We start from the raw sequence: 13,760 nt of genomic DNA on the forward strand, positions 1-13,760 counted from the left end.
AAAGAGGGGGGACACAAAATACACTCCATGATTTTTGGGAAAAAGCTGTATAAATTTGGTTCAATTGATGAAAAAGATAGAACTAAATAGAAATATGCATCTGTTTAAATGGCCTCGTTGGTTTCCTGCTGAAAAACTGGTTGCATATTTCATGTAGGCAACTCAGGCGTCAGAACTCATCCCATCTCAACATTACCTTCGAGGCATACCAGCCGGGATCCTCATGTCCGTTCTTCAAACGGACTACATCTGCGCCGGCATCTTCCGCCGCGGGATTTCTATGTGCGAAAATGTACCCTTCGGATGAACTTTTAACTTTTTCTGCTGCGCACGAGTACGAGCGGGCTGGATTCGGACAGGTATCAAGTCTTCAAGTTCTCTTGCTGCCTGCTTTTGCAAACGATCCCTTTTTTGTAATGCGGCTGCAACTTTGATTGTAACTGGTTCCTCGGTTTTGATGAGTTCATTATAGTTGAAAATTCGATCGGGAATCCCCTCTACCACATATCTATATGACCGCAGTTTGTCGAATGGTTTAATGACTTTCCCAATCTGATAAACATTGCTAGAGAAATTTTCTCGATGTGCCTTTTTGAACACATTGCCTTCATGTTTGACACGAACATGATCACCGATGGAGAATATTTCAGGTTCTTTCTGATGCATCTTCTCCCAGTATCTTTCCAAGTTTATCAATGCCTTATACGGTTTCTCGATTGCTTCATGGGGAGACATCCCAATACCGCGATGTTCTCGCCTGTTAATCATTGATACAAGTTCATTGAGAAAATCCAGCCACCGCTTGTCGCCTTTATGAGTAAGAACTCGACCGATGGCTGACTTTACCGTTTTGATCATTCGTTCTGCTTCAAAGGCCATGTATATGATACGATGTTCTATTGCATAATCCCTCATGAGATCTTTGAATCCCCCTGACATGTATGCTCCACCAGTGTCAGTAACGATTTTGTTGGGTCTCATTTTATAAGTCTTTAGCGAACGATCGAGAATATATCGCATTGCGGAACATACGGAAGTCTCGTCCAATTTCTTCAATGGTTGTGTAAATACCATCTTTGAAAACTTGTCCACGCATACCAAAATATGAGAACATCCTTTATTCTGACGAGGGTAAGCGTCCGATCCTAAAGCGAGACAATCGCTTTCCCAAACATCAAATGGTGCATATGTACGCTGAACGTTCAGGTTCAGCCTCTTCTTTTTTCGATGTATTTGATGAGTACGTTCTTTCTCCAGAAATGACTTTATGTCTTTCAAGGACAAGTCTGTCCCTTGTCTCTTCAGCATATTCTTCAAGCCGGATGCTCCTACCGGAGCTCCAGGCGTGTAATACAACTTCCGGAGTTCCTCCATATTTGTATGTAACGCTTAATTTATTTCATATAGAATTGTTTTACAGCATCGTTCGTTCTTTTTTGTTTTCGTCTATTCTCTGAAATGTCTAATGGTGCAAGATTTTCATAGTGATTTGATCCGCCTGTTTCTTGCACGAGCAGCCGCTCTAAGTCCTTTATTCGGCATGGCCGATACGTTGACGAGTTTTCGATGTGTTTTTGTCATATTCTTCTTGAGGCTTACCTAACCAAAGCTTAGAAAAAATCATCGTGGTTCCTGTTGTTGAACTATGCTGGTAACAAGCGAACACCATCACGGTCGATGCGCATCTCATGGTCAGTTGTCCAGAAAACATGGAATGTCTTGTCCTTGAATGTCTGAATATAATCAGGGTTAGCCGTAGTACCATCCGCTAGAGTAGGGCTTGGAAAATCGGCTACTTCCGGAGGGTTGGGATATTGACTCACATTGATGAGAATATGCCCATCGGCTAGAGTATTCAAACCACCGCCGATCATATCTGGACTTTGCTTGAAATTTTGCCTCCATGACCAATGCTGTATCTTTTTGCCTGCTAGTGCCCATCCTTCCAAATCGGACATAGTGGGGGCAAATCGCACATCATTGAAATCTTTATTACGTTGGCTTAATGCATACATTTCAGGATCTACAGTAGGTATAATATTAGTACCAGCACGAGCGGAACCGTTGGCAATCGCTTTTCCCTCAGGGAACCGCTGCGTACCCACCTGGATACTAACTGTTCTAATCCCAGCATCTTCACTGAAATTCAATTTGTCTACATCAGTTCGAACATTGTCAGTTGTCACCAACATCAATGACGAAACAGAGGACTGCTCACCAGTCACAAGTGACAATTGCTGTACGCGACTGGCTTGCCCAGCAAACTCCTGACTCCACACAACTTGCATGGGGATGGTCAAGTATTCGTTGCTCTCCATTAGGCTAAGGATCTTGTTGTAGTATTCGGGTATGGGCTCGGCGAACTGGCAAATGAGTTCGTTCTGGACAATCTTGAATGAATCTATTCCTGTGGATGTGGGGAAAATTTTGGCAAGTTCACTCTCTGCGGTCATCTCGACCTGGACACCACCTTTGACAAGACAGAGAGGGAAAGCCACTTCATTTTGAAAGAATGACAGCGATGAGCCAGTGACAGTGTATGCCCTGTTTTTAGCAACCACTGCTGAACAGTCGTTAGCCACATCACTCGAATAATATTCACATTGCCCAAGATGTTGTTTGGTTTCCCACGATGTTAGAGCGTTTTCATGTGCGGTGAACAAATTATAATCATTGAGATCTTCGATGATCCTTCCATTAATAAGAACACTTTGGCGTTTCCATACAGCATCTGTTCCTGATTGACATAGCCTGTGGGTTGCAGTGGCAGAAACGATTTCCTGTCTATTTGCATCAAGCCCTACGACACGATATTTATGTAAGGTTTCATTCACAAGCCAAAAATGCTTGTCATCGGCTATTTTAAAAGTGATTTTGCTGCCAAAGTTACAGTCACCCGATCCGTTGGTAGGCTCGAAGCGAACCTGACTAGATGGCTGAAAATTCAGCACAACCCCGTTCTTGGCATTGCGCTTATACGTAAAGACGTTTGGGACTCGTCGAACCTCAGTTACCTGAATTCCTGAAGACATTGTGGTTTAACTTACACATCTAGAAAAAAAAAACGTCACTTTTTAAGAAAAAGTGACATCAAAAATTGTGCCTTTCGGAAAGGAGTTTGCTGTCCTAAATAGCCTGAACTCAGTCGGTGTAGCTTAACAAGTTACAATGGTTGTCAAAGCGAGGGGGTCAAAGGGGGACAGCCTATCCCCCTACGAAAAACCAACTCTAAACGGTCTTTTCGAACTTTGTAGATTTATGTGCACAAAATGAAATGGTTTCTTTGTATTATCCATAATGAACTTTTCAAATACATCTTCAGGTAAAGCGAGAGATAAGCCTGATTCGATCATTTTCTTAAGTTCGCTTTTCAAAGGTCTAAAAATGATCCAGTTCGTCACATTGCTACGGACAGCGGGACTATTGTGATAAAAATATTGACTCGACAGGATGCAGGTGATTCCAGCGTGTCTACCCCGTGTAGCCAACTCATCGAGTGACTTCTTATGTCCTTTCTGCATATTGTAGTCATCTATGATAAGAAGTAAATCTCGTTTTCTTCCGCTTCGAACAAATTCATAAAGTTGCTCTTCGTGTATAAAATTGAGTATTTCATTGGAAATCTTGTCAAATATATGAACCTTTTTGCTCGTTCTTAAAGGGTTCCAATTGGTGTCATGCGGATTTGGTGTGAATATTATGATATTCGAATACTGCTTCTTCAAGAACAATTTGCATATCACAGCAATGTTTAGCGTTTTACCGCTAAATCGAGCGCCATTGTATACGATAAAACCATACTTTCTAGGAAGCCGTGGATCTGTATTATCCTTTATTCGTCCAGAGACTTGACTAGGTAAGGGGGCAATTGTGATTGGCTTCATTGCACTTGTTTTTTATTTGCTCTCTGTATCTATAATACATTAGAAGAAATGAAAAAGTTGATTCTCGATAGCAACAGAGCGACGAACGGAAACAGGAATGAACCTAAATGGACTCTAGCCGAACCCATTGCATGTGATAAAATTCGATACAATTCGATCATTTTGCCCCTTTCGTGGGACATAGTAAACGACAAGAACAATATTGTCTCCTTTTATGATGCTGGGATGGGTAATGCTGCAAGGACTTTCGTTATACCTCCTGGTACTTACTCTCCAGATGATTTAGTGGATGCACTGACTGCTGGATTCAACTCTACAGGGACGCAAGCATACACTGTAGAATACAATCATATAAACAATCAAATCACAGTGACCGCGGGTACAACACCATTCAAAGTTCTCTACCCTCAAACCACAGCAAGCAAACTGCTCGGATTAGTTCAGACGCAGCAATCTGACCCTGGGAGATCAATAACTTTTGCAAATCCAATCGATTTGACAGGTGTTAAGATGGTGCTCGTAGCCTCATCTAACATAAGGTCAAATGATGTCATTTATGCAGGCGCAGATGATTTAAATATCATTGCCTCTATTCCGGTGTCGCAAGAAATTGAAACTGTCCTATGTGCGCAGAATTATTTTGACACCGACTTCATTGACACAGAGTCTGGCCTTGTTAGTACGATCGACATCCGTTTGCTTGATGCAGAAACATTGCTACCCTTGGATCTACAGGGCAAAGGGTTCACTTTAGTTCTCGATTGTCATTCCTCCGGCTTTCCAGATGATTAATTTTTTTTCATTTGGAACATGTAAAAGATGTTGCATCAAAAATTCGCAAACTTTCTCTCAAGTGCAAAAAACTTTGGTCTTAGAGCGCTGAACAGTTATAACAAAGTTAACAATGGTATTAGACAATTTGTTGCCCATGCTGGACAAGCCAAAGATATCTATGGGAAAGTTCATCAATCTCTTGTCCATGACGAATCTGTACCCATCAAAGTAAGAGAGACAATTTCACGAGGACGAGGCTATATCGATGATCTCCATAAAGGTCTAGGGCGGGGCTATGAGATTCAACAAAATTTTGATTCAGCCTTAAGGAAATCGCTTCCTGTTGAATTAGCGGGGTATTAATGCTACTTTTAGAAAAAGTAGCGTCAAATGATTTCATTCAAGTCATCACTGTAAAGAGGATTTTCATGAATAATAACATATTCGTTCCAGTTAATACCCCCCGCATCAGCGTCTGGGATGATGGTTTCCTTACTGTATGCCAATGCCGGCTCAGGCATGCGAGGTTCCTCCAGTTCTCTTATAATTCGAGAAAGAACTGTTTCCATTTCTTGCCCTTCATTCCTTTCAGCCAACTTCTTCCTCAAACGCTCTTGTATCCGTTCCTTCCTTTGCTGAGACGACATTCTTCTTTTTTTTAATAATACTATATAGTAAAATACAGAATAGAACGATATGTCTGTTGCCGAATTAGTAAAACTACTACAGCAAGGTAACACTGATGTAACTGCTTACAACTCTGAGCAGGTTGAACGTGATGTGTTCTGGAAAGAAAAAAGAAAATGGGTTGACTCAAAGTTACCTACAGGCTATTTCAAGCACCCGCTGTTAAACAAGTATCGTTCATTTGGTAAGGTTGATACACAATTCATCAGTGACCCATACTATATTGAAATTGATAATAGACGTTTTGGTGAACTGAGAGATGAAAATGGACGCTCTTTGAATCCTGATACATTTCGTCCTGTTGTGTCTGATGCAGAACTCAAACAGATGCGGGAGGGTCGTACCCGGATGAATGCTCCAAGTGCTAATCAAGAAACTAGGTATCCGATAAACCACGGTAGTGAAGGATACAAAAATGACATAGATTTGATTGCACGCATCCGACGAATGCGCGAAGGTTATGAAGAGTTTATAAAAGAGGAAAAACGTAAGGAATTGGCTGACATACAGCGTTTCCGCTCTTCACATGGTATTCACAATCCTGGGGAGAGTTTGCTAGAAACAACTGGCTTGGGCACTAGGGGTACTGATATTTCTGCCTCAAGAGATGAATACAACATGCAACGTGGCGTGATACGACCTACTCCTGCTTTGTCTGAGAACATCTTTTATGAGGAAGGAGGCACGCCACCTACACAATTAGTTCTACATAGGCAATCTGAATCACCAACCTCAGGCTTACCATCACTAGCGCCGATGGATGACTCACCATCTCCATCATCATCTGCATTTGACTTCACAACAATGCAGCCATCGCCAAGGCTTCACGAGAGGAGAAACCCGAGAGAATCATCCTTGCAGGAAGTTTACAATCCAAGAACCGGTAATTGGATTAGAAAAAATGGTAAGGTACACAAGGAACTTAAGAAAGAGTGGGCAAGTAATTCTTATAAGATACCATCATCATGGACAAAAGAACCTCGCTAAGCGTATTTGGGTTTTTTTATTTTCTATTTACAAGCTAAAATGCCTAAAAAAAAGGAATCTATGCCGGCGCAGAGCCAAATGCCGGCAGGCATGCCTGACATTACAGATGAAGAACAAAGTTTGAATGATGATGATGAAACTAATGACGATGATCATCAAGACTATGTTCAAGAACTTGTAAACAAATATGCCGGGCCCGGAGCGGCCAATCCCGGCAGGGATGCCGGCGCAGAGCCTAATACCGGAGAGGTCAATGCCAGCGCTCCCAAAAAACAAACTGCATCAGAGAAGCAGCGAGCACATTTAGAAAAATCCCGAGAAAAGGCTCTTCAGGTTAGACGAGAACTCGCCGCCAAGAGAAAAGAAGAGAGAGAACTAGAAAAGAAGAGAAAAGAGGAGGAGAGGATTCTTGCTAAGGCCGAGGCTCTTAGGGTGGAACAGGAAAAACGTGTCGAGGCTAGGCTCCGCGCTGAGGAGGACTTACAAAATACTTCATATAGTCACAAGACTAAAAAAAGAATTAAAATGCCGATACCAAAAAAAAGACGGAAGATTGTAGTTGAGGAATCGTCAGACTAAGAAGAAGATGATTCTTCAGATGATTATGAGGAAGTTGTCAAAGTCATCAAGAAAAAGAGAAATCGCCCCGTTCACCACACTCGCGCAGATGTAGTCCGTTTTAAAAATGGACATGAGTATGTCGGGCACGGAGTGGCCAATCCCGGCAGGGATCCCGGCACAGAGCCATATGCCGGCAGGCATGCCGGGCACGGAGTGGCCTATCCCGGCAGGGATATCATGCATACCAAACCACCATCGATCTTTGATGACATTGTATAGACCAAATGTCGGCATGCAATTCATTTTCTAAGCTATGATGATATAAAGGAATAAGAAGATGCCTTTGCCTAATAGCATTCAAGGCACATATACGGTTCGAAGAAATTTAGAAGTCCTAGATAATTTCAAGTCCAGAAAAGTTAAAGCCAATTCTATCTATGGAGAGAGCCTACGGAATAAAGATGGTATAGTCACTATACTCGATTTGGATAGTCAAACGCCTAGTCTCTCCATTCAGAAAAATAAAGGTAAATATACCATCTCTCTTGCCGAGACAACTTATGTTTTTCCATTAATTGATGATGAACATGATGTCAGGCTTGTAACAGACGATACTCTGCTTATAACAGAAGACGGCTTATCTGTTAAACCAGAGACACTCCTGCAACCTCTCTATAGGGCTCCCGACTCACGAACAGTAAGCCTAAACATTGATGATGATGAACTAAAAGTTGAGGATGAAAAATTAACAGTCATTCCTTATAACTATGATTTTCCACTCTACAGGGATGCCGAATCATGTACGGTTGGTTTACAAGCAGATGATACTTTGCTTATAACTGAAAACGGTCTATCGGTTAATTTTCCTGATCCTGAGACGCTGAAAAAGCCGTTGTATCGTGACCAGAGCGGCCTTGGAATCAAACTTCATAAAAGTCTAAAGGTGAACAATAATGACGAATTGGAAACTAACATTCAGTCGGTACTAAAAGCATTTGGCGCTCTGAAATCGAGTTCAGGTGCGGATACGTTGTTAGACATCGGGTCTTCATGGCTCGACTTTGGATTCGATAGTTTGACCGAAATGACTGATGTGTTAGGAGAAGTAGATACCACAGCCATTCGCCTAATGGTAGATAGTTCCACATTCAGTCAAGCGGGTTCGAGATTGTCCCTGAAATCACCCGGATATGAACAAATCATGTATGGGAACCTTACTTATGGCTACTCGGGAAGTTCTTCATTCACCTATTCGTCCACGCTTCAGGAGTTGCGTGTACCCAATGTAAAGTTAAGCGGAACATTGCCTGCGATTGGAGGTGGCTCGTATGCTGTAAGTAAAGACTATCTTTCGCAATTTTATCAAGGCTCTCAAACTGGAGCGATTGCAGTGGGACCCGAGTTTAGTGGAAGACGTGAAATCGGTGTGCTCGTTGATAACCAAACAGTTCGAGTTGTAGGTAACCAGTTAACAGGTGGCTACATTTTTCAGGACTTTAATGGAGTGGCGGTTCGTCCTGGCACTACAAACGATATTATGCTGTCTCTCAAATGTGAGGCTGGCAGTTGTCTCCAAATGGTCAAAGCAGATACCATTAAAGACGTACTGACTTGCAGCAATGGTATCGAGAGAGTACAGAATGACCTTCAACTCGATCTAAAAGTTGATGCTAACAGCGGTTTGGCTATGGTCAACAGGGGTACCATACGGGATATCTTTACAGCCTCCCAAGGGGTCACCAGGATGGGGAACGACTTCAGACTGAGTTTAACAGCACAGTCACCCGATCTTACTCTAAACAATGGTGTTCTGAGTTCAAACATCGCTGCGGGAATTGGACTGCAAAAAAATGGTGCGATTTTGTCAACAAACCTAAGAGGTATCAATGGAGTGCAAGTTAGCGGCGATTTGATTTCATGTTCGATTTCAGGAAGTGATACTATTCTTCGCGTAGGCAATTCCTTAAGAGGTAATTATGTGGGCAGTACCAACTCATATGGAAGTATTATTGTTGTTGGAAATACGATTCAGTATAACATGATTCCTCCTCAATTCGTAAGTAACAGTCCAAATCTCATCATTACAGGTTCGTATCCGCTTTATAACTTTACCCTCATTGACCCTACGCCACTATCGAAACAAAGGGATACCGATAATACTGAACAGACTGATACCGCAGAAGTGTTGAAAACGGATGTTCCTGGAGGCAACGTAGTTGTCCTTAGTGGCTTAACACCGCTTACAGCAATACCTTTCCCAGCGATGGTATCGCCGCCCTTGACAGTCCCTATGGCTGTAAACTCCATCCTCCCAATCGTCTCAACGTTCCCTTGGGGAATGATTTTCGGAGGGTCACGCAAACGTAAGGTTCAACGAGATGCGGAAGGCCAACCTATACTCGATGGCGATGGAAATAGACCCTGTTACCTTCATGCCACCATTGGAGCCAGGCTCTAACATTGCAATTGCTTCAGACCCTATTGGAGGTTGTACTCGTCTCTTGTTTGATACGCCTTCATGTTATCGAGGCATCAAATACGAATACCCTCAGCAAGCAATTAATCTCTCGATGTTAAGAGATTACGACAATGATGTTATCAAACCTTGGGTCGGAAGCCAGATAACTAATCTAACTTCAAATAATGTTACATTTGGCGGCAATATCTCAGGGAAAGTCATTACAGGAAGCAGAGTTCAAACGACCGCCTCTGTAGCAGGAGGCTCGTCTGTCTTTATTTCAAATAGTTTTGACGGTACAAAATCGTCTTGGCTGGGTCTGGATGGTTCTGGTTTTTTAGGGTACGCTAGTGATGCTGCTACGTGGTTAGGAGCACAAGACAAGCCGATTTACATTTACGGACGGACATCTAGTGCAGTATCTCTGGGTCTAAGAGTGGACACAAATGGTTCATGCCTTGTTGGTAGTGACCTAACTGTCGGAGCCTCTTCTGTAAATGGGTTACGTGCCCTTACCGTAAGCAATGCAAGTACAGGGACGAATGGATGTAGTATTCTTTATCTTACGGCCTCAGGAGGTTCTGGAGTGATGTTTTTGAACGGAAACAATAGGAGTGTGGACGGAGGCATTAACGCAATGACGTTGAGAAATGATATTGGTAACCTTCGGCTTCAAGCACAGACCGCTAGAGGACTGACAATACTCGCGAACACTGGAATTGTTACACTGGATGCTACAAATGATGCATCCTCTACAACAACAGGTGCATTACAGGTTGCTGGTGGATTAGGAGTCCAAGGCACAGTGTACATGGGAAAATATGCTATTATATCTACTACAGCGGCTGCTGCCTTTCAAATAAACAATGGATCATTCGGATATACAGCAACAGCAGGTCAATGGGTAACAAATTCAGTTGCTGGAGACTACATCATTCGAGCCTCCGCTAGTAATTTGCGTATCGGTACAAATAATGCAACGGCTTCGAATTTGGATATTCTCTCATCTGGGAATGTTATTATCAATATGACAACTGATGCTACTTCCTCAACATCCGGCTCGTTCCAGGTGAAAGGCGGTGTAGGCATCGCTAAATCACTGTACGTTGGAGGGGATGTATACACAAACGGAGTGAAAGTAGCCACGGAATCCTTTGTAACAACAGGATATCAGCCCCTGATTACACCTGCGAGTTCGCTTAACCTGAGCGGTTTAACGGTACAAAATTCAAACACCAATGCTTCAGCGATCACACTAGGGAACACTAGTGCTGCACAGACATGGAATATCCATGTGGCTGGTTCTGCAAACTCGAATCTGCTAACTGGAACACTCGGTTTCTACTCTTCCCTTCAAGATAAGGGGTATGTTTTCCAAATTGACCCATCAGGTAATACGGTCATGAGTGGCGGCCTAGGAGTATCAACTGATGCATATATTGGTGGAATGGCTTACATTGGTGGTATTGAAGTTGCAACTCAGAAATTTGTAATTGATAACACCGCTCCAATAAGTCAATCCTTGTCTTCATTGACAACCACAGTTAATAATAACAATAATACCGTTACTACTGCACTCGCATCGAAGCAAACAATGAACAGTGCTACCAACTCCATCTATAGTATGACGGTACAACCTGATAGTTGGCTATATTCTTCTGCTGGAACTACGTTCGAGAATGTTACTTCCACTCAAGTGAAAGGCATCCTCGATATAGCAACCAACGCTAATGTGAATACACTCCTTTCTGGTAAACAGAACAACATAACTACATCAACTAATTTGAGTCTTGCCTCAGTTACGGCTAGTGGTTATGTAACAGTAATTAATGGTGCCAATCCAACATATATGTCCCTGGTCAACACTTCGTCAAATATCACTTGGGGTCTTCGAGTAGCAGGTTCAACAGCCGATGGCTCTAACCCTGCAGGTGGGTTCGGAATCAACTGTTCATACAACAACATCGGCTATGTCTTCAAAATTTCCAACACCGGTATTACACAGATAACAAATACCTCACAATCGACTAGTTCAACTACAGGAGCACTTCTAGTAAGCGGGGGTTTAGGTGTTGCAAAGGACTTATATGCGGGAGGAAATGTGATTAGTAGCACCTCTGTGGATGCTCCAAACTGGGTGCAATCTAGAAACGTTTCGTCTGGCGTTAATGCCTATTCAGCCGTTGGTTGTGCCAATGATAGCGGAAATGGAGCCTTACTCTTTCTCAACTCTTCTACAAGGACTGCTGATGGCTCGTCGAATAACGCTACACTTAGGAATGACTGCGGGGACATGAACATCCAAGGAAAATCAGGTCTCGGATTGGGTCTACGGATTGTATCCATTTCAAATGAAGTGAAAGTCTTGACCGCTACAGACTCCTCATCTGTGACATCAGGAGCCTTGCAGGTATCTGGGGGTGTTGGAATTGCGAAGACTCTGTGGGTTGGTAATAAGGTAACCAGTGGAAAAGGGACTGGCTATGGTTTTGGATGGGGTAGCATCGGTGGAAATGTCAATACTGGTGACATGACATTCTTCTCCCCATCTTCGAATGGCCAAGCCTTCTTCAACGATCAGATTAACGATGTCTGCCTGTGGGCATGGAATACTAACCTGAGATTTGGTGTTACAAATAGTTCATCTCAACTAGATATTCTCTCATCTGGGAATGTCGTTATCAATACAACCACAGATGCTTCATCCTCAATCACAGGTGCATTCCAAGTAAGGGGAGGTGTTGGAATATCTAAGAATCTCTACTGTGGAGGGAGTCTGTACTCCAATAATCTGAAAGTTGCAACCGAGAGTTATGTAGGGGCAGCCATTGCTTCAAAACAGACATCGAGTCCGCTCCTAGATTCCATTAGTGGAGTCACACTATCTGCAAATTCTTTCATTTTAGGGAGTTCTGCAACGACATTCGCGGTGAAAACTCCTGAAGAGGTGAAGACAATATTAGGCATTACAAATGTCGATCTCTCAGTGAAGCAAAATGCATCACCCTTACTCTCTACTCTCGCTGCGATGTCACCAATGAGCAATATGTTTCTCATGGGAGATGATGTCCAAGGATTCACTCTCGCAAATGACATCGCTGTGCGAAGTATTTTAAACATTGTTGACTATGCCCCCAGCATATCAGCACTGCAAACATCGAAACAAGATTTACTCACACCTACCAGCAATCTGTCGGTAAATACAATTCTTGCTAATGATACATCCGAGGCAACAACCGTATCAAGTGGGGCTCTACAGGTTAAAGGAGGAATAGGGGTTTCTAAAAGTATCTTCTCAGGTGGAAACATTACTGGAAAAGTTCTTATAGCAGCCTCTACAGGTGGATATTTCAAGTTGAGAAGCGACACTCCCTCTACGAAAGGAGACTATACTATTTCCTACAACAACTCCAGAGATGCCCTTCACGTCCACCTCGCCAGCTCGTCTGATAGCGTAGACCAACGTCGTTATGAATTCGGTCATTATTCCAGTGATACCTTTGGAACATGGAATAGCCGATTCTCGGTTAACACCTACACCGGAGACCTCATCTCATCCGGTAATCTAACTATCGGTTTGCCACTTAACGGGCTACGGGCTATTATTCTTAAAAACCTCGACTCTGGTAGCAATAGTTGTGCCATCCAATACTTCCAGAATGCAGCAGGTTCTGCTGTTATGTTTTTGAATGGAAACAACCGGAGTGTCGATGGAGGTCAAAACGCGATGACGTTGAGAAATGATATTGGAAATCTTCGGCTCCAAGCACAGACTGCTAAAGGACTAATGATACAGGCAAACACCGGAAATGTCACAATTGATTCTACAACACCAGCATTGAGTTCTTCCACAGGAGCATTGGTCATTTCAGGAGGTGTCGCGGTTGCTGCACATGTTGTTGCAGGAGGGAATCTGTATTCGAACGGTGCTGTCTATAGCAATGGTCAGGTTTGTGCTACTCAACCATGGGTTGCCAGTCAAACATTTCTAAGAAATGTTCAAGTTATCAAACTTTTGACTAAAGACGTGTGGCAATCCAACAATGCCTCGAAGGTCTTCTATGTTTCGACACCTGGCAAGGTACTTATGGAGTGGACGCTCAACCTCCATGGCACAGCAAACTCAAATGGTACATTGTCAATATTTCTTGGCCAAAGTGCTGGGTCGATGCCTCTTGTGTACTCGAGCGACTTTAACTTTAATTCGGGAGTCAATCGTACAATCACAGCAGCCTTTGTTGTTACAGGGATGTCCGATAACGTTGCTTACTTCACAAATTTTAGTATCAGTCAGGCTGCTCCCGATAACACAACTGATGTTACCCTCATTAAAATCACTGAACTCGGACAATAGATTACGCGCGCTCTACCGTTATTAAAAAAAATTGAGCAAGATAAGAATGCGACGC

At 42.9% G+C, this 13,760-nt stretch overlaps 4 protein-coding genes across 4 annotated transcripts; 3 read left to right on the forward strand and 1 right to left on the reverse strand.

Annotated features, from left to right (window-relative positions):
• Positions 1 to 1,643: 1,643 nt before the first annotated feature.
• SPPG_07208 (uncharacterized protein) lies at positions 1,644 to 3,032 on the reverse strand (the record flags this gene model as incomplete). Its single annotated transcript, XM_016755376.1, has 1 exon — positions 1,644 to 3,032. One exon carries the CDS (start codon positions 3,030 to 3,032, stop codon positions 1,644 to 1,646), a length of 1,389 nt encoding a protein of 462 aa, XP_016605319.1.
• Positions 3,033 to 5,354: 2,322 nt separating this feature from the next.
• SPPG_07209 (uncharacterized protein) lies at positions 5,355 to 6,332 on the forward strand (the record flags this gene model as incomplete). The annotated part of the gene is made up of 1 exon (XM_016755377.1): positions 5,355 to 6,332. The coding sequence occupies one exon, from the start codon at positions 5,355 to 5,357 to the stop codon at positions 6,330 to 6,332; it is 978 nt and encodes a 325-aa protein (XP_016605320.1).
• A 90-nt stretch (positions 6,333 to 6,422) lies between these two features.
• Positions 6,423 to 7,172, forward strand: SPPG_09453 (uncharacterized protein; the record flags this gene model as incomplete). Its single annotated transcript, XM_016757619.1, has 2 exons — positions 6,423 to 6,831; positions 6,913 to 7,172. The coding sequence occupies 2 exons, from the start codon at positions 6,423 to 6,425 to the stop codon at positions 7,170 to 7,172; spliced, it is 669 nt and encodes a 222-aa protein (XP_016605321.1).
• A 58-nt stretch (positions 7,173 to 7,230) lies between these two features.
• Positions 7,231 to 13,705, forward strand: SPPG_09454 (uncharacterized protein; the record flags this gene model as incomplete). Its single annotated transcript, XM_016757620.1, has 2 exons — positions 7,231 to 9,256; positions 9,312 to 13,705. 2 exons carry the CDS (start codon positions 7,231 to 7,233, stop codon positions 13,703 to 13,705), a joined length of 6,420 nt encoding a protein of 2,139 aa, XP_016605322.1.
• Positions 13,706 to 13,760: the final 55 nt, after the last annotated feature.

The sequence above is a fragment of the Spizellomyces punctatus genome (assembly GCF_000182565.1).
Source record: "Spizellomyces punctatus DAOM BR117 chromosome Unknown supercont1.15, whole genome shotgun sequence".
Classification (NCBI taxonomy): domain Eukaryota; kingdom Fungi; phylum Chytridiomycota; class Chytridiomycetes; order Spizellomycetales; family Spizellomycetaceae; genus Spizellomyces; species Spizellomyces punctatus.